Source organism: Mytilus edulis, chromosome 6, assembly GCF_963676685.1.
Source record: "Mytilus edulis chromosome 6, xbMytEdul2.2, whole genome shotgun sequence".
Lineage (NCBI taxonomy): Eukaryota > Metazoa > Mollusca > Bivalvia > Mytilida > Mytilidae > Mytilus > Mytilus edulis.
In genome coordinates, this window is record NC_092349.1 from 8,918,897 (window position 1) to 8,946,842 (window position 27,946).

Consider the following 27,946-nt stretch of genomic DNA (forward strand, 5'->3'; position numbering starts at 1 on the left):
AATGCCCTCTCACTGTCTGCATTGCTGTTTGGCAAAACCAGTAATGTTTTAGCAAGTTTTGACAAAACAAAAAATCTTGGCTTGTTTTCAACTACCACTTTGTTATTTTCAACTGAAAGGGCCCTCTTTACTATTTGGGTGGTTTTAGTTTTTCCACAGGAATAACCTGAAGCTATTTCACAGCTCAGGTAAACAGTCCTACATTTTGACTTTTGGTTACATTGAAAAAGACCGATAAAACCGAAGGTCGCATTACTTCTAAATACCGGAAACAATTCCGGTCAGAAATCCGGGTGAAACGGGTAATGTTAGAAATTCCCGGGACCCGCCGGGTAAAGAAAAACTCCCGGGTGAGAGGTGAAAATAACGGGTGTCACCCGCAAAAAACGGGTGAGTTGACAGGTATGATGATCCAAAGGAAAATGTATTTGATTCTGAACATAGCTCACTACACTCAGGGTATACTGTGACCTCCAAGCATTCTGAACCATATTTTAACAAATCTATCTTTTCTCCAAAGAAAAATCATCACAGCCACAGAAGGAGAAAGAAAGACCATGAACACCATGAATCTTCACAATTTAGTAAACGTAGCAGACGACAGAGAGAGTTATCTCCCATTATATGGAATTTCACAGGCATCACTAAGCCTACTGTTCACAATTATAAAATGAATTATGGGAAGACATCGACATTTTCCACTCCAAGATACTCACTGCATTCTCAGTTAAGCGAAACACCAATAACTGTACGCAAATCTTTACCTGACCTTTCAGGAATTGATAAATATAAGTCGCCAAGGTCCTTTCCAGATTTCCGTCAAACAGATTCTGGAAATTATTCATTGGGTCAATTCATGGACATTAGCCCAAGTAGAACAGTTGCCCATGTATCCAAATCTGATACATCTCTTCAAAAGCTGCCTAAAATTAAAGTCAATGGTGCTCAGTCTAATCCACATTCCAGCACCAAGTTCACATCTACCTGGAAACCTAAAAGACATGGGAAAATGATCAGCGGAAATATGTCTGATGCCCCACCTACACCTTTAGATAATCGTAGACTTCTACAGGATAGACAAAGCTAATTAAGTATGCAACTCAAGCACTTAAATTCTTTTCTCTGAAGTTTTTTCATATTTTGGTGATTTTTTTTTTTAAATATTTACTGATCAGACTGTATTTTTGCATTATTTGGTATATAAACACATATATATATATATGCAATTTGATTTTGATGTGATTTGAAAATTGAAGTATACTATAGATATTTTTCAAATATTGGTGTATCAACTTTTTTGTGTGGGGTCGAAGTGTGCATCAAACATGTCAAACTTGAAGTGCACCTTTAACATCTATAGTTGATGTATGCAAACTATTCATAAAGGGGGGAGGGGGGGGGGGTATTTTTGTATGTTACATGTGATCACGAAATAATCCAGTAAGAATTGTATTGGGTGTTTGACGGAACTCAATTTTATATCATTAAATATTCAGTTATTTTATGCAAGTCTTGTTTAGTAGATATTATGATTTATTTATTTTTTTACTTTTAATAATAGACTTTTTTGCTGGTAAAGATTATATCATTTTTATCAAAATGAGAGGAAAATGGATTTGAAAAATGAAATGAATTTTTTTTTATAATAAAACATTTCTATACCCGTAGTTCACTATATATTGATATGAAATTTCAAAAGCATTAAAGAAGTGTTCATAATTTGATAGTTTAATGTAATGGAATATTAAGTTTCATATATAATTAGTATTTATTCTTCGTACCAAATCAGTGTAAAATTTCAATTTTAATGTCAAATTACCAAAGATTTGAAATTTATTTATTTTCATATTTTAATTTTTTCAACATTTATTTATAATTCATTAATCACAATTTTATATAGCATGGTGGAAAACCCTAGTTTTGACAATACTTTATATATAAAGCATTAAATTTGAATGAGTATGGCATGGTTACCAGTTCTAGAGTGTGAGAAAAACCTGAAATAAGAGATTTATTGGATTCCTTATCATTGAAGGAAAAAAAAGCGACCAGAAACCATGACCCATGGTAGAAAAACATTATTTGTCATGTGTTTGTGTGAAATTTATCAGAGTTGCTCTCAAGTTATCATTTATAACGCAAAACTTAGTTTTGAAATTTAAATGGTAAATTAATCATGTTTAAGCTTGTTTTTGATACAGATTTAATACAAGCCATAAATCAGATAAGGCCATCCATAAGTGTCATTGTATAAAACTTTCATCATGTGCCATAGATATTTGAAGAATATTTTTTCATTTTTGTAATACAATCATATTGGATTACTAAAAAAGTTCTTGTAAGAATTTTAAATGTGGCAATCATATTCTATTTAATCGAATCAATACCTATTGTAGTCTATTTTTGGTGTTTTTCATGGATGTCAAATTTAGCATCAAAGTATGAAAATGGAATGCTCTTCAAGATATTTTAACATGTTTAGTGGCCAGCTATTTTTGTCACAATTTCAACAATGTTGCTCATGTTGTTGCAGAAAGACGATATTGGTAGTTCTTTTTTAACCATCAACATCACAGTCAACAATTAATGTGTTTACTTCTGATAAGTTCCAATACAGACAATGTACTCATGAAACTCCGTTGATATTATGGTATACAGTGTGATTAGTATATTTTCCTTCAAGTTACACATAGAAAAGGAAGCCCATTTCCCCATTAAATGACTTTGTATGATCTAAAAATACTGCAGACCTTAAGATTGCTCTCTTGTCTTAATAGCTATAGCCATTTTTAGTCTTTTAGTCACAGAGTACCGTATGATGATCTCTTGAAATTATTTTTGGAAATCTTTCTTTTTGGGTTGCAATACCTCTTAGTAACCATTCACATGTAGCCGTGTTGCAGTCATTTAATTGCCTTTTCAAGTAGATGGAATATCTCTTGTTTTACTTACAAAGCAGACATATCGCCTTGATTAAGGTACATGTTTTAGTGTACACGTTTCATATATGTGTATACCTGTAATTCAATCTTTTTTACAGTTCATGAAAAAGTAAATTGAACATTTAATAATACAAATCAACCAAATATGATACTTGTAGTGGTTGAAGAACCATAGACTTTTATTTTAAATGTGCAAAGAATCTTGATTTTTGTGTATAGTGTTTCAAGAATCATTATTTTTGTGTATAGCGTTCCAAGAATCCTGATTTTTGTGTAAAGTGTGTAAGAATTTAGATTTTTGTGTATAGTGTTTCAAGGGTTTTATTTTTTTTGTAAAGTGTTTCAAGGATCTTATTTTTTGTGTATAGTGTGTAAAGAACCATAGATTCCTATGTATAGGCCAGATATGTGTTATTTTTACTGTAAATGTACAAATGTAAAATCTGTCAATTATTATTACTATTTTTATACCCCCGCTTTAAAAAAGGGGGGTATACTGTTTTACCTCTGTCTGTCAGTCCGTCCGTCCATCAGTCCGTCAGTCAGTTTGTCCCATGAAACTTTCGTCACATTTTTCTCAGGAACTACACATCCACCCTTTCTGTAATTTGGTATCAACATTTATATATGTCAGCCATACCGTGTGATGCGTTTTCAGATTCATCACTTGACAACTTCCTGTTTACCGAACACTTGTCTGATTTTACACATGATAGCCAAGTTGAAAATTTTCGTTACATTTTTCTCAGGAACTACAATACAAGGATTTCTGAAATTTGGTTTCAGGATTTATATAAGTCAGCTATACCGTGTGATGCGTTTTCAGATTCATCTCTCGAAAACTTCCTGTTTACCGAACACTTGTATGATTTTAGACATGATAGCCAAGTTGAAAATTTTTGTCACATTTTTCTCAGGAATTACAATACAAGGATTTCTGAAATTTGGTTTCAGGATTTATATAAGTCAGCTATACCGTGTGATGCGTTTTCAGATTCATCACTTGACAACTTCCTGTTTACCGAACACTTGCATATTTTTACACTATTAATATTATCCACTTGCGGCTGGGGTATCATCAGTGAGCAGTAGCTCGCAGTTTCACTTGTTGTATATTCATTATCAGGTATAAATATTTATGTGTAAACATATGTTCATTTGGTGCAATTTGTTATTTTCTCATATACATCATAACATGCAATGGTTTTATAAGTTTGGTTTATTGTATTGGATTCAGTTTTTTTTGTTAGGGATAAGGTTATATTTATTTTCAGCCTTTTAGATTTCCTGAATTTCCTAGATATTGAACAGGCTCCAAGTGTTTTCCCCTCAAATGTTTATGCATTATTTAAACCCCATCTTTAAGTTCCCAGTTAGTCCTTGAAGTCGATCCCTCTTTCTTCAAATAAAATTCTAGGGAAAACACTGCCACAGCCAGGATTGCTGTGTTATAACTCTGGAGGCTTGAAGTATTTTATTCACTTTTAGTTTCATCTGCGTTATATACCATATAGTACCTATACCTGTACTAAGTACACATGTACTTTGTGATTTTTTTTTGGTTAAAATGGTGTAAGCCTTATTGTTTTGTTTTTGAGGGGTTTTGATGAGAAAAAGTCTGCTTATGGGTTAAGGAAACTGTATTTATTTTCAGTTTGTCATAATTGCCTATTATTGCGAACCCTATGATAGTTTTCCATAGATTCACCTGCAAGTTACCTGTCGATTTAAACTTTTGGCAGTTCTATTGTCCCATTTAACAAATACAACAGGTATTGTTCTCTGTGTAGTTTGTTCACTCAGACCTTTAAATTTCTTCTAGGAGAAATATATCACTCATTGATTAATTTACCTGAACAAAAAATTGAACTGTCAATGATGGAAAAATACTTATACCAATACTAAGTAAGGACTCACAAAACTGCATGTGATGTTGTATTTATTCAATACCAATAACTCGTTTTTAATGTGTTCAATATTTAATACTGATTCAAAAATTAAAAGTTGATTTTTGATCAAATATTCAATATTTTTGTGTGATTGATAAATAAAATTTGAATATTATTAATGATAAACATGAGTCTATAAATGAACAACAAAAAACATGCAAATTCATTGGAAAATACTAAAAAATGTGTCTGAAATAAACTTGTTATTATTAAACCAGATTTTATATTGAACAGATTGAAAATATAGTAATGATATATTGAATAAATACAATATTGCATACAGTTTATGTGAGTTTATAGAAATATTTCAATAAAAAAAAAAAGATATTTTTTTGGTCAGGTAAATTAATCAATGAGTGATATATTTCTCCTAGAAGAAATTTAAAGGTCTGAGTGAACAAACTACACAGAGAACAATACCTGTTGTATTTGTTAAATGGGACAATAGAACTGCCAAAAGTTTAAATCGACAGGTAACTTGCAGGTGAATCTATGGAAAACTATCATAGGGTTCGCAATAATATATTGAAAGTGTACGATTCCAATTCATTAGCTTTGGGAATTTTTTCCTTTTAACAAATTAAGAAGATTGCTAGGAAACTGATGAACAAAATTTAAGTACAAAAATGTGTCCATTAAATAATCTAGTATTTTTGTTGTAAATATTGTTTTAGCCTCTGATGGCTGGAGAAAAGAATGGGCAAGACAACTGGAGGTGCAACCCTGTATACCCATGGGGTCCACTTCAGAAATTTGCCAACCAAACACTTGCCAAGCATAGGTTCTTTCTTTTTTGTATATTATTATTTTTACATAGTATAACATACCAACGTATATTTAAGCATATTGTCTCTGTTTAAATTAAGATATAAAAAACTTGTTATTTTTTTCTATTTTTTTTAGAACCTATTATGTGTACTTTTTATTATGATTTATGAAAAATGGACTAAAAAGGGAGAATAATTAGTCACAATAATAAAAACATCACAAAAGTTTCTGTATTTAGAGTAATGATGGTACGAAATAATGCAAAAAATTTACTTTTTTGCAGTATTGATTACCCCAGCTTAACCTTGTTAACGGTTACTTTTTTTTTTTTTTTTACCAATAATTATTTTCAGTTTTTTGTAGCTAGTTTTTTTACTGTCAAGTTCAAGTATGTCCCTTTTTTGTTTGAGATTTGTATCAATCATTCAATAGAAATATACAAGTCCCTGTCTTATATGGTCTATATAAATAAACTAAGAAGTCTACAGGTTAGATATATAACCCTTTATTGAAATCATGTATTTTTAAAAATATATAGTCCCCTTGTTTGAATTTTTATAAATGCATGTAGACCATGGCAATAATCAGTTATATATCTCACCTCGCTGTTACAAGAATTTTTGAGCTCAGACTCGGACATTAACCAATCAAAATACAAGATTTAGTGTTTTGAGCGCCAATTTTGTACTCAATCACTGAGTTATGTTTTATGTCTGAGGCTTCGGATCTGGAGAAAACCATCTGTGTAGATGATCCTATAAGACAGTGACTTGTATAAGTTAGTAGGTTATTTTTATACCTAAGTTATTGTTAAGATCACTTTATGATCAATTATATTATTGTTGCATTTATTATAATACTCCTACATTATCCAAGTTTTGTATCAGGAATAAACTATCACAAATATTTGTTTTTTTATGTGCTGAACAGCATAGGGCCATACAAATCATTATTGAACTTCCCTCTGTCTATATCACTCTGCTCAGCTCTTAATATTATTCAACATCACGGCTTTATGACGTCAAATATGTTGACCCAGTCTTAATAACTTTAACCCGGACACATCAGACGTCATAAAGGGTTGAACCGACGTTAATAAGTTTGACCCAAACTTATCAAATCAACTTTCGGTTGCTGGTGAAACTAAGAAACATTTCCAAAAGACGCAAATACAGACTGATAAATCAATTATCAGGTTGCTGCCTATACAATGTATTGATATTGTAAAATATCAACATGCAGACCACCTGATAACCAGTACTTGAATTTCATACTACACCAAATATAGTAAAAACTTTTGCTTATATTATCTGTGAAACAGACCTTATTGGGAAAATTGAACATTTACCAATGAACCATAAAAAAGAGGTCAAGATCAGATGAACCATGTCAGACAACATGAACACCATGCAATCATTCAATACACAGAATATATAGTTGACCTATTGCTTATAGTATTTTAGAAACAAAAATAACCATAAAAAAACATAACACCAATTACTCATCTATGAAATGAGGTCAAGGTCATGTATACCCTGTATAATGGACATGTAGACATAGCAAGGATCCCATATGCCAAATACAGTTATTCTAGTACACATAATAAATGAATAATTCACATGACAAAAAAACTTTGTTTTAAGCAGTCGCTGAATCATGACAGTCAGTCACTGACAATGTACATATGACAGACGTTAACCTCGAAACATAAGGCACAAGGTATGAAGCTTCCTGGTCTTCTTGCTACTGAAATATAAGGCTATATAAAAATAATTAAGGCCAATTCTTTGACTGAATGTTATCCCTATGTCTGTGCAACAAAAGACAATAACAGGATTATAAATCACAACAAAATCATGTGAAATGGGCAAATTAAATATGAAAAAAAATATTCCTGAAAAATCAATAGGCTTCCAGTATTGCAATTCTGGCAAACTTCCTTGATACCATAGGATATTAATACACAATATTAAATATCACAAAAAACTTGCACTTGTTTCAAAACATAAAACAAAAAATATTTATCACATTTTATTCTGGAAAAAAATTATTACACAATAAACTGATCAATGTTTAAAACATAGCACTAAATGTATGACAAAATACAATACAAAACTTTACCAAAACATATAGCAGCTATCTACATTCAAACTTTCAAAACATAAAATTTATGCACTATCTGTGTAAATTATCATTCACAGCACTCATTCTACACAAAATGGTTGATTATAACATGTCATTTTCCATACCATATAAAATAGGAAAGGTTGGAGGGGGTGTCATCATGAAATCCCTGAAAAAATCAGTGCTGAATCCCAAATTCCTCATAAAATAAAGCATTTTTGCCTGGACCCAGAAAAATTAATCTCTAATTCCAGTAAAAATGAAGGTCTGAATCCTGATGTATCAATAAAGTTCCTTACACCCTTAATTTTAATCAAAGCTTGTTTTTGGAGTAAATCCACTAAAACTTTGCAATCCCTGTCAATTAAGATCAGTCATATACACCTTGCCAGGATTATAACTCTCAGAGGTGACAGGTTAGTGATCACTGAGATGATCTACTTGGACCCCTCTGTCATTATGGACTCTATATATCCCGAGTCAAGATCAAAAGATTGAGGTCAAACAAGAAATACTGGAGAAGATCTGGAAAATATCATATTTTAATCTGTATATCACATAGTTTAACACCACCAAAAATAAATATATTTGATCTTATTTTCTTCACCACCAATAATAAATACATTTCTTTTGTTCATCTTATTAAATTACTTACAGCTGATTGCATTGAGTGTGTAGGCAAAGGTAATATCTTTTGGATAGCTTGCTAGGTAGCTGAACTGTGAGGTCATTATTAGGTACAGTATACTACCCTCCTTTTAAAGTAGCCTAGTCCTACAGACAGATAAATTGTTTATCTGTCGAACTAGTCTACTAAGGAGGGTAGTATACCTTACCTAAAAATGACTTCACGGTTCAGCTAGCAAGCAAGCTAACCAAAGATATTAGATTTACTTACACACTCAATGCAATCAGCTGTAATTTTTATTTTCTATAAATTAAGTATGATTAACACTACTGACCTCTGTACAATGTACTCTTTGATACCTTCAGGTTTACTAAGACATAAGCAAAACATTCTGTTTCTAGTAACACAATATCACATTTTGTTTTTTAAACAATTACAAAATTACTAACATGGAACTCATTTTACTTAAAGACAATCTAGCTTAGTACATTTCTTTTCTTCTGGTTTTGTAAACATTACAAAAACGCAACCCGGGGTGCACGACAAAGGCTTAAAAAGAATAAATCTTTGCATGGATTTTACTGTACATAATGTTATTTTTAAATAGTTCGGTATTCACTCAATAAGGATTAACCAACCTTAATTCAGTAAGGTTGGTGTACTCCAACTATTGGAGGAAGATATAGAGGAAAGAAGAAGGAAGCAGATATTACCCAATCAGTTCTGATAAAAGCTGTCCTTTGAGTGTGCCTGGTAAACCAATGACATGTAAATTGGTATTTGCTGCTGTTACAAGAAGCCAGAGGCAGATTTAGGGGGAGGGCCCAGGGTCCCCCTTTTCCTGTGAAAAATTTGGTTGATTATATAGGGAATAACTGAAGCATGACCAAAGCAGGTCCCTCTTAGGCAGTCAGTGGGCCCCCACTTAAGAAAATTTCTGGATCCGCCAATGGAAGCATGCTGTATTCAGCAGAAAGAGCAAAGATTGGTTGGTTTGGAGTCAAACTATTGTATTGTTACTATCATGTCAAAATTTTGCATCAGTTTGTCTGTCTAGTACATAGCACGGTATATATTTATATAGCATCAACATGTTCTTGTCTAGTATGATTTGATTTTGATTTTAATATGACACCATTTCTTCAAAATTATCAAGATCTAATTCCTATACTGTAGATTCATTTTTATTATTAAGAGGTTTGTTTTAGCTGATTTTGTTGGTAAAATTAAACCAAGTCAATTTTTCAATAACTATTACAAATTTCCTTTATATTTGCATGGAGAATTTGTCAAAACCACAAATTTAGGTACCCATGAAAATTGTTCTTCAATCCAGGAAAAACAGCTACCCATAAAAACAAAAAAATCACAGTATGAAGAAATGTTAAATAATAAAAAAGTGATAACAAAAGTAATGTAAATTGTTCATTAAACTATTGATAACCAATAGAAAACTAAAAACATAATACATGTACATCTGTAAAATCAATATATAATACAAATATGAAAAATCAGTTAATGATAACAAATGTATATTCTTTTCAGCCATTTGTTCAACCCTGAGAAAAAAAAAAAAAGAATAAGGATATAAAGGAAACGGAAAAATATAAAGAACAAAAAAGTGTTAGCTTTATAATATATATCTTATATATATATGCATTCCTTCGAAAAACCTAGAATACCAGTAAAAAAATTAACACATTTCCTGTGAGTCATAGTAAGTAGCAATTTGGCAAGATATACAATGTGTTGTTATATGACGAAATTATAGGTACAGGGTACCCATTGCTTTGTAAGCTTACATTAAAAGTCTCAATCTGTTCCAACAGAAGGACACTAGAGGATACCATATAGGGGGTTATTTTCGCAGGGTGTAAATTTTCATTCATTTTCGTAGATGGAACAAAATTGCCCTAATAAATTCTGCCGACTGCACATGCAAAGGTATTGATAAAAGTTTTGAATCCGCCAAAGTATGTCATATACCTAATAAATATACACCCGCAAAATAACCCCCTATACGGTACTATATGAAGGTTTGGATAGGATTTACAGAATAGAAAAATATGAGTCAAATATATAAAGTAAAGAATAGAGAAAAATGGAGAGAGTATCATACAAAACTGGATTTTACATTCAAATGTTAAATATGTCTTCTGTTATTAACCTCTAAATTATGCTTTCACTTAACTACAATTTTTCAAGCAGTTAATATGTGGATTGGACCAGACAAATTAATTTATTGACAATAAGCAACCTGAACCACGGAAATGTCAATCTTGTCTTATGCTTCTTTTGGCAGATTTTCACTTATTGATTTTTCTTTTTATGGGGAGGTACCTTGAAATTTATTATATTCTCTGTTCTCTGTTTGTCGAAACAAAAAAAAATATCCAATTATTTATTTTCAAAGACAACAATTATTTCCCTTAGCATGCTTAGAATTTTCATATAAGTTTGGCTTAAAAACGAACTAGTACATTCTTATCAAATCCATAATCATGATCATCCTGACATCTACATGTACTACTGTTGATTCTTTATTTAAGGAATGACTGTAATATTTTTTCTGTCTATGAAGAAATAACATAAAAAATGTGGTGCACACTGAATAACGCACGTAGCAGGTTATTTAACAGTGTGCACCACATTTTTTGTTATTTCAAATAGACAGAAAAAATATTACAGTCATTTCTTATAATTTAATTCTAAATGCCATTTAAAACTGTAGAAAACCATGAAAAAACGTTGATGACGTCATGATCACATGACTAAATTATGTCTATAGGCTCATAACAAAATAACGTCAGCCAATCAGAAGACGAGTTACATCCAAAATTAAATTATTACTTATTTTCATATCAATTTTCATGGATTTCATGGGTACGGTTGAACCACTAATTTAAATGTTCAAAGAATAACAAAATTTCTATAACCACAAAATAAATATCCACGAAAAGGCATGTTTTCCTCAATCTGAGAAAGTTGGTACCTACAAAATTAAATGAATCCACAGTAACATCTATTAATATTTTTATACAAATTTTGTCCAAAGCTAAACACAGAAAATATCCATACTATATCACAATATGCATAATACATCAGCTACAGAGAAAAACTGTCCATAATTCCTCTGGTATATATATCTAACATCACACTAAAGCTGAATCATCACCGCTGTCTGGTCTGAAAACAAAATGTACCATATAATAATATATGAAACAAGTTTTATTTTTCATTAAATGAGATTTTATAATTGACCAACTCCAGAAAAAAGATCTAGATCACTGAACACGCTAATGGTAGATTCTTTAAAAATATTCCACACTCACTATAATTTAAATAAAACAGCAAATAGAAAATTTGAAAATTCAGTTTATAAAATTGGTACCTACGAAATTAAATGTTCAAATTTGAGTGTGAGTATTTTTTTATAAGGAACCAACCCTGATGATTAAATAATTAAAATTTCAACAATGATTTCTGTTAATTTGCTTTACAACTAATTTGGTCGGAGCGTCACAGATGAGTCTTATGGAGATGAAACGCTTGTCTGGCATATTAAATTATAATCCTGGTACCTTTGATAACTATTAATTTGACTTACTTGGAATCAGTATTGCCACTGTCAGATTTACTATTGGCACTATTTTCCTCTGCCGATTCAGACCTACTCTCTGAATTAGATGTAGTTTTAGATGAGGATGAAGATGTTACGGTGGATGATGAAGAAGTCGGTGGCATTGTGGAAGATGATGATGTAGTAACCTCTTTTTTATCTTTATCTGGGTTAGATGTCTTTGATAGAAAACTGTATGACCACGGTAGACCTAAAATTACAAAAATAAAGTAGTGCTAATGGTAGTACTGTGTTGTTACATAAACTTGTCATTTTCCTATTCTACTTTCCATCCTGCCAAGCCAAGGTACAGGTGTCACTGCTGGGGTTCCCCACAAATTATCTTTTCTCTGTTTGGAACAAAACTCATAGAACAAACACTTACTCGGACTTCTCTTGAACTGACTTTTAATGTGCGTATTGTTATGCGTTTACTTTTCTACATTGGCTAGAGGTATAGGGGGAGGGTTGAGATCTCATAAACATGTTAAACCCCGCCGCATATTTGCGCCTGTCCTCTGGCCTTTGCTAGTCTTGTATTATTTTAATTTTAGTTTCTTGTGTACAATTTGGTATTTAGTATGGCGTTCATTATCACTGAACTAGTATATATTTGTTTAGGGGCCAGCTGAAGGACGCCTCCGGGTTCAGGAATTTCTCGCTACATTGAAGACCTGTTGGTGACCTTCTGCTGTTGTTTTTTCTATGATCAGGTTGTTGTCTCTTTGACACATTCCCCATTTCCATTCTCAATTTTACTTATGACAACATTATAATCAAGTCACAATTTCCACAAAATCATTGATTGGTGTCTTATATGCTTTCGTGCATGCTCAAATTTAAACTCTTTGTGTCAACACTTGCCCAATTGTACCACAATTTTGCTGGCATCTTCAAGATTTTTATTAAAATGCCCCCTTATAAAAAGCAACCCTGAATCAACTATAGTTGATCATACCCCTCTTCCTTTGCTACTCAAAATGTTTTTCATTACAAACTACTTGTATACCTTTTTCTTTAGTTGCACCAGAAGATGTTTTATCACTTGCTTCTTTCTTCTTCTTGTTTCCATTAAGGTCTTCTGTACTTTGACTGAAAAACAATAATCTTAAATCTTAATTTTTTTCAGATAAAAAATGTCAATAATATTGTTGGAAAGTTTAACTAAGTTTGTGACCTTGACCTTGCAAAAAGATCTTCCAAATTAATTCAGGACATGCCCTCTTGGGTGTGCAATGACAATTCTAAGTATCATTAATATCCTTTCAAGTTATGGCATTTAAAAGTTCTAAGCTAGCAATGATTTGCAGTGACAGTGATACCTATATCCATACCCTGCCCACCTTTTTATCAAAAGCAAGATTTCTGGAATGGAATATTGATACACTACTAAAGAATGATTGTGATGTGAAATATTGTATTATAATTGTTCCTTCCATTCTCAATTTTATTCACTTTTGAATTTTTTAAAGAAATTTTTCATTCAACAAAATCATGTCAAATATTGTTGTCATTAGTTTGAAGTTGTTTACAGTTTAATTTAATTGAGAATATTCCTTTCAATTCCTTTTAATCTAATGCAAACTGTGCCTTTGAAACAGGGACCAGACAAATGAAGCTGAATATGAAAAAAGTTCGTCTTCTAATCCTCAAAACAAGTAACTTCCAGTGTCAAGTTAGCAAACTTGGCAAATCTTAACTAGTTGTTAGACACTCAACTTCTTTTTTGAAAAATGCAATTCCCTTTCTTTATTTAATTTTAGTATGGTAGTTTTTAAGAAACATGAACCCTTTTTGACCTATTATTAAATTGTTATGAGACCTTTTTTGGTGTTACTGACCTAGTTTTACTAACAGCGAGTGACACACAGCTATGGAATGGTTGAGATGGAAGATCTTGCATGACTTCGAAGGAAGAATCTGACAATGACACCTCCTCCAAGTCTAAAGTACTGGATAATGAATGCTGCTCCAATGATATGTCTGCTTCAGTCTTATCATCTAGAATGGCAAAGTCTCATAATTCAGACAAGGCATAAAACAATAATTTTCTGCAACCATTAAAACCAGATGCTCCGCAGTGCGTAGCTTTATACGACCGCAGAGGTTGAACCCTGAACGGTTGGGGCAAGTATGGACACAACATTCAAGCTGGATTCAGCTCTAAATTTGGATTGTGATTAAATAGTTGACACAGCATAGGTTTCTGACACAGAATGAATGTGTTCTAATGAACTTAAAATTTTTGTTTTCTCTTAGAGCAATTCACTATGCTGTTGAATATTAATCCTGGACAAAGAAAGATAACTCTAATTAAAAAAAAATTTGCTATTTCACAATATTGTGCAATTAGATATTTCTTGCCATTGCGCAATACTGTGCAATTGAAAAGACTTGCTATTGCACAATACTTAATATAATAATTTTAGATCCTGATTTGGACCAACTTGAAAACTGGGCCCATAATAAAAAATCTAAGTACATTTTTGGATTCAGCATATCAAAGAACCCCAAGATTTCAATTTTTGTTAAAATCAGACTAAGTTTAATTTTGGACCCTTTGGACTTTAGTGTAGACCAATTTGAAAACAGGACCAAAAATGAAGAATCTACATACAAAGTTAGATTTGGTATATCAAAGAACCCCATTCATTCAATTTTTGATGAAATCAAACAAAGTTTAATTTTGGACCCCGATTTGGACCAACTTGAAAACTGGGCCAATAATCAAGAATCTAAGTACATTTTCAGATTCAGCATATCAAAGAACCTAACTGATTCATTTTTTGTCAAAATCAAACTAAGTTTTATTTTGGACCCTTTGGACCTTAATGTAGACCAATTTGAAAACGGGACCAAAAGTTAAGAATCTACATACACAGTCATGACAGTTAGATTCGGCATATCAAAGAACCCCAATTATTCAATTTTGATGAAATCAAACAAAGTTTAATTTTGGACCAAAACTTTTGGACCAAAACTCCCAAAATCAATACCAACCTTCCTTTTATGGTCATAAACCTTGTGTTTAAATTTCATAGATTTCTATTTATTTATACTAACGTTATGGTGCGAAAACCAAGAAAAATGCTTATTTGGGTCCCTTTTTGGCCCCTCATTCCTAAACTGTTGGGACCTAAACTCTCAAAATCAATACCAACCTTCCTTTTGTAGTCATTAACATTGTGTTTAAATTTCATTGATTTCTATTTACTTAAACTAAAGTTATTGTGCGAAAACCAAGAATAATGCTTATTTGGGCCCTTTTTTGGCCCCTAATTCCTAAACTGTTGAAACCAAAACTCCCAAAATCAATCCCAACCGTTCTTTTGTGGTCATAAACCTTGTGTCAAAATTTCATAGATTTCTATTAACTTAAACTAAAGTTATAGTGCGAAAACCAAGAAAATGCTTATTTGGGCCCTTTTTGGCCCCTAATTCCTAAAATGTTGGGACCAAAACTCCCAAAATCAATACCAACCTTCCTTTTGTGGTCATAAACCTTGTGTTAAAATTTCATAGATTTCCATTCACTTTTACTAAAGTTAGAGTGCGAAAACTAAAAGTATTCGGACGACGACGACGACGACGACGACGACGACGATGACGACGCAGACGACAACGCCAACGTGATAGCAATATACGACGAAAATTTTTTCAAATTTTGCGGTCGTATAAAAACTATAAATGTGAAAGATTAAATTAGACTAACAATGAAATGAAAACAAAATACAAAATACACATATAGTCCTTAAATCATTACTTTTATATAAAGTGCACTAATAAAAAATATAAGGAATAATATATCTACACTTCCTAATATCTTAAATTAGTCATTTGTTTTAAGTCATACTTATACCCTCTACATCTATGATCCTAATAAATTAATTGTTATGACCTTGGACATGAAAAACCTGACCTTGAGTCAATATCATGAACATAATACTTGCATCTAAGAGTGAGGTACAAATTAATAATCTGTACATTGCCAAGAGCAATGTAGAGTTACATTGCCAAGAGCAATGTAGAGTTGTCTAGATATTTTCTACCTTGGAAACATCTATGAGCGATATAATCAGAATCCATGCTGGTAGTACTATTAGTTATATTGATGTCCTCATCATTCAAATAACAGATTGGACTAAATTATGACTCTTAGTTTAAATGAATTTTGTTTCCTAGGCAAAACAGCCTTATTTTATGTGAAGCAAAAGCAATTACCAATCACTGTTGATTGATTATATTTTGTATATGTGGTACTTAAATTTTTCCCTGGAAATCATTGCTATAGTATAAGTTTGCACCAAAAACTTTTTCAACTACTAGTCCGAAGACCATTATTCAAACATTTTTCTTATTGGTCAAAACAAAGTTTTGCAAAGATTTACTAGTCCGAATGAAATTTTACTAGTCTGGGGTATCGGACTAGTGGCTTACCGTGCAGACTGTTAAAATCAGACAGAGTGACTATAGGTAAGTCATAAATGTAAGTGTTTAACAAAATACAAGTCTCTTTTAGACTTGTAAGAAGAATTCTTTAAAATCACAAAAATAGTATGTTTCCTCTATGAAATTAGATCTACTGAAATTTATGAATCAACAGAAATCTAATCTTACCTAGCCTTTCCTAGGATAAAACCAAGTGAGTAATCATTTGTAGACGACCTAGCTTGAGCATTGTGTTGGCATGCCACACTTAGTAGAGTAGCCCCTCACTGCAATCTACTTAGACTAAGCCTTTTGACTAGTAGATAAGTTACCACTACTCTTGCTGGATTCATATAAATATACCTGATAATTTAACCGGTGCTTTTTTCTCCTCCTTTTTAGCAGTATTGTCTAGAGAGAGTCTATTCATTGTTGCTGTTATTCTCTTTACCACGGGCAGTCTGTCTTCACACGAGGACCCTTTGGAGGGTTTGTCTTGAGTTACTCTGGTCAGCTCAGATCTATCACCAGAGGAAGAATCTGGCACTTGTATGGGCATCTTAAACTTTTTATCTACTGCAACAGATGATAAATATAAGTTATCTCCCCTTATGCTAATTACACAGGTAAGATTTGTGTGTGTATTTGGTTATTTGTCAGTCTCAAGATCATAGTGAATACATTTCTTAAAATGATTAACCAACAACTTAAAATGCTCTATAAATCTACTATTTATTTGTTTTTTCCATGTATTTGCCATAACCAAAATTGGTTTTTGTTTGTTTTGCAAATAAAGAATTATTATTACAATTCCATGTGTCTGAGAAAGTGTAATAAATACAGGTTTATAACAGAATTTTTTAAAACTCATGGTTATTGGTTCATAAAGGTGTCAGAAAATGGAAGTGTATATTACACGAAATTTTAGATTTCAAATATGATGTTCAAGTTTTTGTTATTTTTCATTGATTAAATATAATCATGGCCCATGGAATGGGAAAATATCAAGAATTGTCAACCATAAAAGATTATTTCTCAAAGGACACATTCTGAATTGAAATAACTTTTAAGGGTGACAAATTTGGATATGCACCACTTCCTACAGATAACAACTGTTCTATTATTCATATACCTATAAACTAACAGATTGTAAAAACACTTTTAAATGTCAAAAGATTATTTTGATGACATGTCTCTACTTCTGCCTCATGTAAAAGGATGCTAATAAAATACTAACCATTTTTCTCACTTTTGACAAAAGCTCTTGCCTCTGTTTCGTTAGTAACTGCTGCATTAGCAGCTGCCAGTGTGGAGGCAGCAAGTTCTGAGAATCTAGCATGTATATGTTCTAATACATTGTCTGTAGATAAAGCTGTCTTCTTCTTCGTCTTAGTTTTATCCTCTTTCCTCTTACGCAGAGCAGCTTGGACTTTCTCAAACCAGTCAGGACTAAGTCCAAATCTGTCACCAGCACCATCTAGTAAAATAAAACAATCAAAGAGCTGAAAGCTCAGAGGAAAAATGACGCCACTGTCTCTAATATTGGAATATTTTTTATGCAAGTCTTGATTTTCACATACCGTAATTAGTTTAACAATGCAACATGTCTCGTAAGCATATATATGTGTGTGTGAAGTGAAGATGACAACTGGCTTTTAAGACAAATGAATAGGTCAAGACTACCTGAATTGTACAAATAAATACCGCAGAAAGGCTTGTATATTTCTCACTGGTACATAGTCCGAACCCCCTTCTCCCACAAAATTTTAGGTAAATAATCTTTTTGTTACTGTTATCAAAGGTCTAATGAAACTCAAGTAATTTCAAAGAATTCTAGTCAAACCGGCACCTGGTTAAATTGGCACCTGGTCAAATCGGCACCTGGTTAAATCGACACCTGATATAGTCAATTCGTCACCCATGTTAAATATATATTTTTAACAGTATTTTAAGCAATGAGAGTAAAAATAAGAAAGGGTTGCCAGAATTTTTTTCAGTATTTAAGCAAAAATTTGCTAATTATTTGGCATGAAAGTTTGATTTATTGAAAGGAACTCACTCATAGTTTTCCATTTTATTTTCTAATTGTCTCATTGTTAAAACAACAGCTTGGGTAAGGGCTTCGTTGTTTACCTTTATACACAACAACATATTAACTATGTACTTGGTAAAAGGTATTAATTAATTGAATAAAAAATATTATAACAAATATTATTGGATGCAGAATTGACTTCAATTAGGTGCAGATTTGACTAGAAGCTGATTTAACTAGGTGCCGATTTGACTTGTACATTTCAAATCCTCTGAGATCGTTTGTGGTATTTTCTTGAGAAAACCTGTTTTCGATCATCAAACAGAAGTAGAAACTGCTTGAAAATGATTCTAGAACGCTTCATGATTGTTAAAATATGTTTAATTCACTTAAAAAACAATATTGAAACTTGCGATGTTTCAACAGGAAGTTTAAAAAGCACATGTAAAAGAAGAAATTAACTGGTGAGAGTCGAAATCCGTACATGACAGATATCACTATAACACGACTTTGAAAATAAAACAGTTCCATCCTTTTGTAAAACAGTCTTTAATATACCTATCACATTAATGTTTGAAGGATCTTAAGCTTATACAAACCATATAAGTCGGTATGAAACTCCAAAACGGAATGAACAATAACCGATTACGTTTTGTAGTTTACAATTTCTAAGCTGGTTTACGGTTGTCTTTTTTACTATGTTTGGATCGTTTCAATCTAGCAGAAACCAGTTTATTTCAAATGCATTGAAAAGAAAAGAGAAATTTGAAATGAAAGGTTTAGTTTTATATTTATCAGTTTTAATTTGATATTAAATAGAAATAACTTATTAATATGGATGAGTTAAAATTATTAGTTTGAAAAATGATGAGAGCGCCCTCTACAATATCAATAACAAAGATGCAGAACGTAAACAAACCACATAGCTGCGAAATTGAACTTGTTCTCTTATTTCTTGCTTATTGTACTCTATGGACAGGTCAACATTTTTGTTGTAAATAAAATAAAGTATGTAAACTGGTTCCTGTCCGACTACAACACTGTGTTCGACTGTAGCAGAATACAAGCAGATACCAGTTAGATTGTAAAACAGTAAATATGAAACTGAGTGCGGTAGGCGGAGGCAATAATCGACTTCCTGTTGTTCTGGTCAATGGTATCGGAACAATGCCGCTGACGCGTCATTTTCCAAAAATGATATTCCATGCATACATGTAATAATACATTTGCTAAACAATATTATTACAAGCAGTCATGTATCCTTGTTCTATTTTTTTCAGATTTTAATACTCAACTGGTGGGTTTTTTTGTGAACTTGGTGAATAAATATTCAGTTTGCTAGTTTTTAATCTGCATTGACTACATGAATGATTACTTGTTGAATGCATGGTTTTCTTATGTTGCAACAATATGAAAATACATGTGCTCAGAGGCTACTAGTATACCAGTATACAGGCATGATATATTTATGTTGTGTCAATACTACATATCTATCAATAATGATCAACAAAAAAGACAAATAAAATTAAAATATATTGATATTTACCTCCAAATGCTGCTGACCATGGTCTGGTATCAGATGCCTTTTCTTTAAACAGCTGTCTTATTAAAGCTTCATCATCCTCATTTCTGATAAAAAAATAAAATATATTAGACAAGTAGGGCAGAACTATTTTTTTCAGGAGTCCAGTTTGATCTTTTATTTTTGCAGAAATTCATGATTTACACTTATTTTAACTCAGGAATTAATGATTAATTCTGGAAAAAAATATTCATTTATCTAAGATTCAGGATTTAGAATTTATTTTTCTGGTCAATTCCAGATGACATCCCTCTCCTATCCTGTCTCAAAATGATATCAAACTGTCAGTGATTTAATTACAGTCAAACCTGTTTTAAGAGACCACTTAAGGGAGAGCAAAAAAAGTGGTCTTTTGAGACAGGTGGTCTTTTAATACAGGTTCAATCTATATGAAATGTACTACAGAGGGATCTAAAATTGATGGTCTTTTAACACAGGTTTTTGCTTAATACAGGTGGTCTTATAAGCAGGTTTGATTGTATAGTATTTTTTTTAAACTAGTAAATATAATGCAAAGAATATTTTTGTCTCTCAGTATTTTTTTAAATGTCTTTTTTGTTGAAACACATGTTTTGTTTTGGTTCAGAATAACCTTAACTTCGTAAGTTGATGCAATTTGGGGCTTGTCATAGCTCTTGCCTAAAGATTATATGATGAAATCAAGATGTCTTGAAACAAATTTGTAACTTGTTCCTTGAGCAATATTCTCCCTAAAAATTAAATAAATAAACAATGCACCAATACTATTAGAAATAAATTTATGGCTGATTCCATGAGATCATATTTTCTCCAGAACCTGAATTTACAACTTACTTGTTTTCTGCACCGGTAATGTTAGAAATAGATTTATGACTAATTCCATGAGCTCTCATTCTCACCAGAACCTGACTTAACTACTTACTTGTTTTCTGCACCGGTAATGTTAGAAATAGATTTATGACTAATTCCATGAGCTCTCATTCTCACCAGAACCTGACTTAACTACTTACTTGTTTTCTGCACCGGTAATGTTAGAAATAGATTTATGACTAATTCCATGAGCTCTCATTCTCACCAGAACCTGACTTAACTACTTACTTGTTTTCTGCACCGGTAATGTTAGAAATAGATTTATGACTAATTCCATGAGCTCTCATTCTCACCAGAACCTGACTTAACTACTTACTTGTTTTCTGCACCGGTAATGTTAGAAATAGATTTATGACTAATTCCATGAGCTCTCATTCTCACCAGAACCTGACTTAACTACTTACTTGTTTTCTGCACCGGTAATGTTAGAAATAGATTTATGACTAATTCCATGAGCTCTCATTCTCACCAGAACCTGACTTAACTACTTACTTGTTTTCTGCACCGGTAATGTTAGAAATAGATTTATGACTAATTCCATGAGCTCTCATTCTCACCAGAACCTGACTTAACTACTTACTTGTTTTCTGCACCGGTAATGTTAGAAATAGATTTATGACTGATTCCATGAGCTCCTCCCATTCTGTCCAGATCATTTTCCTCCCATCTCATATTGATTTCAACATCATTGTCTAAAGACCTAAATCAAATATTTGGAAGAATTGACATCAGACATTATTCTGAAGTTAAGTATTCTATTATCAATCAAATTAAGGAATTACCGTTAAATTTTTCCTTTTAATAGTCATCTGTTAATATAACTATTAATTCAAAATATCACATTTTCACTTCATCTTAGTTTTAAACATATCTTTCTATTTTTCTTTATAAGTTTTGTTGTTGTGTTCCTTTAAATTATATATCAATTCATCTTTGTCAGTATTCTATGATTAAATTTTCATCCGTATTTTTTCTGAATACAAAGAATTTCATTTTCTCTTCATTCTTTATCATTGTATTTCATTGTATTCTAATTAAATACAGGATCTTACAAACTTTCTTTGCCTTCATTTTTGCTTTGTCTTTCATTAATTTTTTCTGTAAGTTTCTTAACTTTATCAATATCATCTCTGCTGATATTTCTACAAAATCTAGACTGTCATAGTTTTTTTTTGTGGTTTCATATAAATATTGAAACTAACATTCTTTCAACGTGTTAATTGTTTGTATTGCTATTTTTTCTAGAAATGTAAAGACTTACATTGTTTCTTCATCTATATCATTTTCATCATTATTTTCAGCAGGAGCAAGAATTTGTTCTTCAAGTACCATTCGAGTGTTCTCTAATTCATCAATGTCTCCTTCACTCAAACCCTGTAAACAATAATAATTATTTACCTTGAAAAAAACAGAGGCAAAAGATACAAAAAGGATATTCAATATGAACAAGAATGTGTCCCTAGTACATGGATGCCCCATCCGCACCATCATTTTCTATGTTCAGTGGACCGTGAAAATGGGGTAAAATCTCTAATCTGGCATTGAAATAAGAAAGATCATATCATAGGGAACATGTGTACTAAGTTTCAAATTGATTGGACTTCAACTTCATCAAAAACTACCTCAACCAAAAACTTTAACCTGGAGCGGGACAGACGGACGAACGAACAGACACACAGACCAGAAAACATAATGCCCATAAATGGGGCATAAAAATGATGAAAAAAACAAACAAAAGTATACACCACACAACAAATAAAACTTAGGACGAAGCTATATGCAACACCAGTTTTTTTAAATGCTTCTATTGGACTCTTTTTTTTTCTTTCTTCAAAATACAAAATATTTTCAAAAAGCTTTAAATAATTTACTTCATTAGAATCAGTTGTAATTTACCTCATTAGAATCTTTTTATCATTATCAGAAGTCACATCGTCATTGTCCAAATTTTGTATTCTTATCTTTGATCCTGTGCCTGGATGTAGTGGTTAGGGGTGCAGTATGGGGTGTTTTATACATTAATTTCTAAGTTTTAGGATATTTACCTCATTGGAATCTGTTGTATCATTATCAGAAGTCACATCATCATTGTCAGAATGTTCTATTTCTATCTCTGATCCTGTGCCTGGGTGTAGAGGTTTGGGGTGAAGTATGGGGTGTTTTATAGCAGGATTATCCCCACCATGGGCCTCTATCAAAGGTAATGGTGACTCTGCAGATGTTCCCCTTTTGGACCTCCTTGACATCTCAATCAATAATAATCTCTATAAATAAATCACACAGAATTGTAGTGGCACAAATTTTGTTCTGAAGCAAGCAATAGATGTTAGTCAATTTTCCAGAGAAAATAGTTGTGTCTGCTGCTAATTGGTAGTATCTATTGTCAAATGATAGTGAAACTTTTCCCCTGAAAACAGCTGCAGTTTCAATAACTTATTACCAATACTTTGGATTAATATATTTTCGTAGATTGAGGAAAAATTATATCTTCATGGATAATTAATAGATTTTGAGGTTTTGCCTTATTCTCCATACAAGCCTATATAAAATTTGAATATTAAAAATTGTGGTTCACCTATGCCAATGAAATCCACGACAACAATTGGTATCCCATGAATATTTATGAATCGCCTGTAACATGCTACAATTAATCAAACAGTAGTGATTAGTATATGAAAGTTAATCCTGTTCTTGCAAATGTACTTTTTTTGTTTCATAAATTTTATGAGAGTGAACCAACACCTGGTGAATGTGTAGTACAGTTTATTTTGTCAAAATGTCACATAATTTGTGGAGATAGCCACCTGAATAAACACATAGTTTCAAATTCAATGTGAAATTCTAAGAAATAATAATATATACCTCCTGCATATCATTTAACTGTGTCATATACTGGCTCTGGTAAAACTCTAACTGGTTTATATACCTGATAAAAAGGATAAAATGTAATATCTATCATAAAACTATATTTTGAATCATTGAATACTGTAAATTCAGAAATATTTATGTGTATTTATTCTTGCGATATGTTGAAAATTTTAAAACAAATATGATTGTAACATTGTGATTTCAGAAAATGCTGCATTCAAATAATGCTATATAATTTTAACATCTGAGTTTTTATATTTGTGACCCCTATCTAAACACATTGCAAATGATAGAAACATTGCAAAAATTCCTGAATTTACAGTTCTTTAAAATCTTATTAACATATAAAGGAACATAGCATTATTTTATTTATCTGATAAGCATAACATTCTGCTTTATTTCATGTACTTGCAGTATATAAATTTTCATGTTTTTGTTTTGTTTACTTTGTTCACTTTATTAAGAAATTGTTTCTGTTGTTTATGTCCTTTATTTGATTCAATTCTATTTTCACAATCTATTTCCAGTTTACATTATGGTCTAATTGCTGATGTATGTGAATATCAAAAAGTAATTGTTAGCTAAAAGACAAGTCATCTGAGCTGGGTTGCGTTCAATAGAGTAGCGGCTACGTAGTGCTACGTAGATTTTGACTATTGAACCTGTAGCTATAGACTAGCTGCTAAATAGGTATTGATAGCAGCTACATAGCCGCTACGTAGCTGCCTTGATATAGAACTCAACCCTGGACATGTTTTTCTCTCTCCGAGTCTACCCATCCTTGCTCCTACTCCTAATCCTGTTCAGTGGTAAAGAAGCAAATAACAATTTTCAACTCTTTTGTCTTACAGGGCCAGGGATTTTATCCACAAACTCCCTCATTCAAGGAGGGGATACTCCCATGTTCATCTTTCTATGTGTTTAGCAAAACAAACTAATCATTTCTTATATACTTACCAATGTTAACTCTTGAAAGCTGCCTGCTCAGAGGTAAAGAAGCAAATACTAATTTTCCCCCCTTTTATCTGACAGGGCAAGGGATCAAACCCACAACCTCCTACAATCGAGGATCATACCTAATTCATTATTTTTATGTGTTTATCAAAACAAAACAATCATTTCTTAAATACTTACCAATGTTGATCTCTACATTTTTGATAAAATGTTGGTGGTCTGACTTGGAATCGAAGGATGAGAGTGTCAGTGTCTGTATCAAGGTATCCTTCGCTGGCAAGAAGATCTAAACGGAAAAAGCGGTTGTAACCCCAGCATTCACCTACTTCAAAATCAGAGGCGAATTCTCTGACGATATTCTTACTGGAGTCACGACTAGCTTGATGGACCATTTCTACCCTGTATTCATATCTGTAAAAAAAATATGGGAAATAAATGAACTTAGTAAATAAAAAATACTTAACATGGCTATACAATGCTACTTACTAGGGTATAGTACATACTATCTGAGTGCAGAATTTTTTAATGTAACCTTGTTTTTAAATTCGATTGGAAAAATAAATCATTAATACAAATTATTTCAATTAAATGAAAGAGTGCAGGATTTATTAACATAATATTTATTTTATTCTTTTAAAATTGCTTGTGTGTATTCATCATTTCTTTGGAAAATTTTCCATTTTAAAATTTTAGTTTACTATTATATATGTATATAGTATTTAAGTAACACAAATTCAGAAATTATTGCGAGGTTTTTACTATTGTGAAAAACGCGACAGAGTTGTAAATGCAATAATTCAAACTCGCATTTTTGAAAGATTTTTATGAATTTAACAGGATTTTCTCAAAATCGTAACAAGAGTGCACACGCTGAAATGTCTCGCCTTCTATATTAATCATTGATATTATGTTGATAGTCCTAAGTATAAAGCTAAGCTTTATTACAACTGTCACATAAACTTAACATTAACCAAGATAACTAAACAAAGACCAATGAACCTTGAAAAAGAGGTCCAGGTCAGATGAACCATGCCAGGCAGACAGGTACAGCTAACAATGCTTCTATACAACATATATAGTTGACACATTACTTATAGTTTAAGAAAAATAGACCAAAACACAAAAACTTAACACTGTGCAATGAACCGTGAAAATGAGGTCACGGTTAAATAAAACCTGCTCGACTGACATAAAGATCATAAAATATTTCCATACACCAAATATAGTTGACCTATGGCATATAGCATTAGATAAAAAGACTAAAACTCAAAAACTTAACTTTGACCACTGAACCATGAAAATTAGGTCAAGGTCACATGACATCTGCCTGCTAGACATGTACACTTAACAATCATTCCATACAACAAATATAGTAGACCTATTGCATATGGTATGAGAAAAACAGACCAAAACACAAAAATTTAACTATAACCACTGAACCATGAAAATGAGGTCAAGGTCAGATGACACCTGCCAGTTGGACATGTACACCTTACAGTCCTTCCATACACCGAATATACTAGCCCTATTGCTTATAGTATCTGAGATATGGACTTGACCACCAAAACTTAACCTTGTTCACTGATCCATGAAATGAGGTCGAGGTCAAGTGAAAACTGTCTGACAGACACGAGGACCTTGCAAGGTACGCACATATCAAATATAGTTATCCTATTACTTATAATAAGAGAGAATTCAACATTAAAAAAATTTGGAACTTTTTTTTCAAGTGGTCACTGAACCATGAAAATGAGGTCAAGGACATTAGACATGTGACTGACGGAAACTTCGTAACATGAAGCATCTATATACAAAGTATGAAGCATCCAGGTCTTCCACCTTCTAAAATATAAAGCTTTTAAGAAGTGAGCTAATGCCGCCGCCGTAGCCGCCGCCGCCGCCGGATCACTATCCCTATGTCGAGCTTTCTGCAACAAAAGTTGCAGGCTCAACAAAAATTAAATCCGCATTTAAGTCTAAAATGACAAAATCACAATAATAAATGTACATAAGAATTTCTAAATTTAAATGTACAGTACCTGTTGAAAATATCATAAAAAAAAAAAAATTTCATTGGTCAACAAAATCAAGACAAAGCATAAGGTCTATTCAAGGATTAAATGCACGGAGGGTAATCTAGGCACTTTCTAAGACTCCAACGTTAACCAAACTAATAATTTGCATTTTACTGACAATTTTATAATTGTATGGATTTTATAATAACAAAATTTTAACATCACCAATATTTGATTAATTTGGGTGCCTCCAATCCCGTACCCAATAAATATTGACACACCCATAAGCAAAACGTAAGAAGTTGTGTGTTTATAAAAAATTTGAGATGAGTTAACTTACTTGGAAGTTTCTGATAATCCAGCAGACAGCTCCAGGAAGACAGAAAGATAATTACCTCTTACTACACCATTACCATCCTAAAGGAAATATAACATATTATTGCATAGCAATATAATATTTCCCACAGAAAGTAACCAAAAGTTAGCGTGCAATAAATTCTATTATTGCACTAACGCAATAAATCTTCAAAATTCATGACGTCATCAACGACAAAATCTTATTTTAAACCAACTTTTACTTTCAAATATTATACATGTATTGATTTACAATAAAAGGGTTATTGCATGAATATTGGGGAATATTGTCCCTCGTAGATCATATATTGAACTCGCAAGCTCGTGCAATATAAAATTCTACTCGGGAAAATATTACCCAATATTCATGCAATAACCCTATATTACAATAATCATTGGAAGATAAATAACAACTTTTCAGACCTATAAAGAATTAATCTGTAAATTGGCATTGAAAGATGTCACTTTTAACTACACAAATAATAACAAATAATGAAATAACATGAATATTGCAGAAAATATGATATTTGCAGTAGGTTAATAAAAACTTGACCAGACAGGAATTGGTCTATCCAGGGAGTCTTCAAAAACACTAGATAACTAAAGTTGACACATCTTATTGAAACAGATTGTTCATTTTTAAGCAGGTGTCACCTTCTGCCTTATCTAATGTATATTTTGGAATATAACAGTATAATTTCAATGATTCTTGATGCTCAACAATTCAGTCGTAGTCTGCAAATTCCAAAGTCAGGATGAAAGAATTACATAATCAGAAACCTAAATTTTTCTGTCTATGAAAGTAGGGTTCATCTTCCTTTGTAAACCACACTT

At 31.9% G+C, this 27,946-nt stretch overlaps 2 protein-coding genes across 5 annotated transcripts in view; one reads left to right on the forward strand and one right to left on the reverse strand.

Moving 5' to 3' along the window:
- The window catches only part of LOC139526177 (uncharacterized), a 29,419-nt gene extending 26,013 nt beyond the window's left edge, over window positions 1-3,406 (forward strand). The window contains exon 8 of the mRNA XM_071321302.1: window positions 403-3,406. Coding sequence (XP_071177403.1) covers window positions 403-1,087 — 685 coding nt within the window. The 3' untranslated portion in view covers window positions 1,088-3,406. The remainder of the gene's footprint in view (window positions 1-402) is intronic.
- A 4,269-nt stretch (window positions 3,407-7,675) lies between these two features.
- The window catches only part of LOC139527059 (E3 ubiquitin-protein ligase TRIM37-like), a 29,814-nt gene continuing 9,543 nt past the window's right edge, over window positions 7,676-27,946 (reverse strand). The window contains exons 10-23 of one of the 4 annotated variants that reach the window (XR_011665251.1): window positions 27,099-27,175; window positions 24,924-25,154; window positions 23,784-23,847; window positions 22,967-23,185; window positions 22,183-22,295; window positions 21,502-21,621; window positions 20,037-20,119; window positions 17,696-17,935; window positions 16,822-17,034; window positions 13,872-14,031; window positions 13,040-13,122; window positions 12,019-12,241; window positions 11,262-11,597; window positions 7,676-10,966 (exon numbers count right to left, since the gene is read on the reverse strand). Coding sequence is in view for 2 of the 4 variants with exons in the window: in XM_071322319.1 (XP_071178420.1) it covers window positions 11,564-11,597; window positions 12,019-12,241; window positions 13,040-13,122; window positions 13,872-14,031; window positions 16,822-17,034; window positions 17,696-17,935; window positions 20,037-20,119; window positions 21,502-21,621; window positions 22,183-22,295; window positions 22,967-23,185; window positions 23,784-23,847; window positions 24,924-25,154; window positions 27,099-27,175 (1,860 nt within the window). In the remaining 2 variants the exon portion in view is untranslated. Of the gene's footprint in view, window positions 11,598-12,018; window positions 12,242-13,039; window positions 13,123-13,871; window positions 14,032-16,821; window positions 17,035-17,695; window positions 17,936-20,036; window positions 20,120-21,501; window positions 21,622-22,182; window positions 22,296-22,966; window positions 23,186-23,783; window positions 23,848-24,923; window positions 25,155-27,098; window positions 27,176-27,946 lie in introns of all 4 variants that reach the window. The other 3 variants (XR_011665252.1, XM_071322319.1, XM_071322321.1) reach the window with 3 other exon arrangements.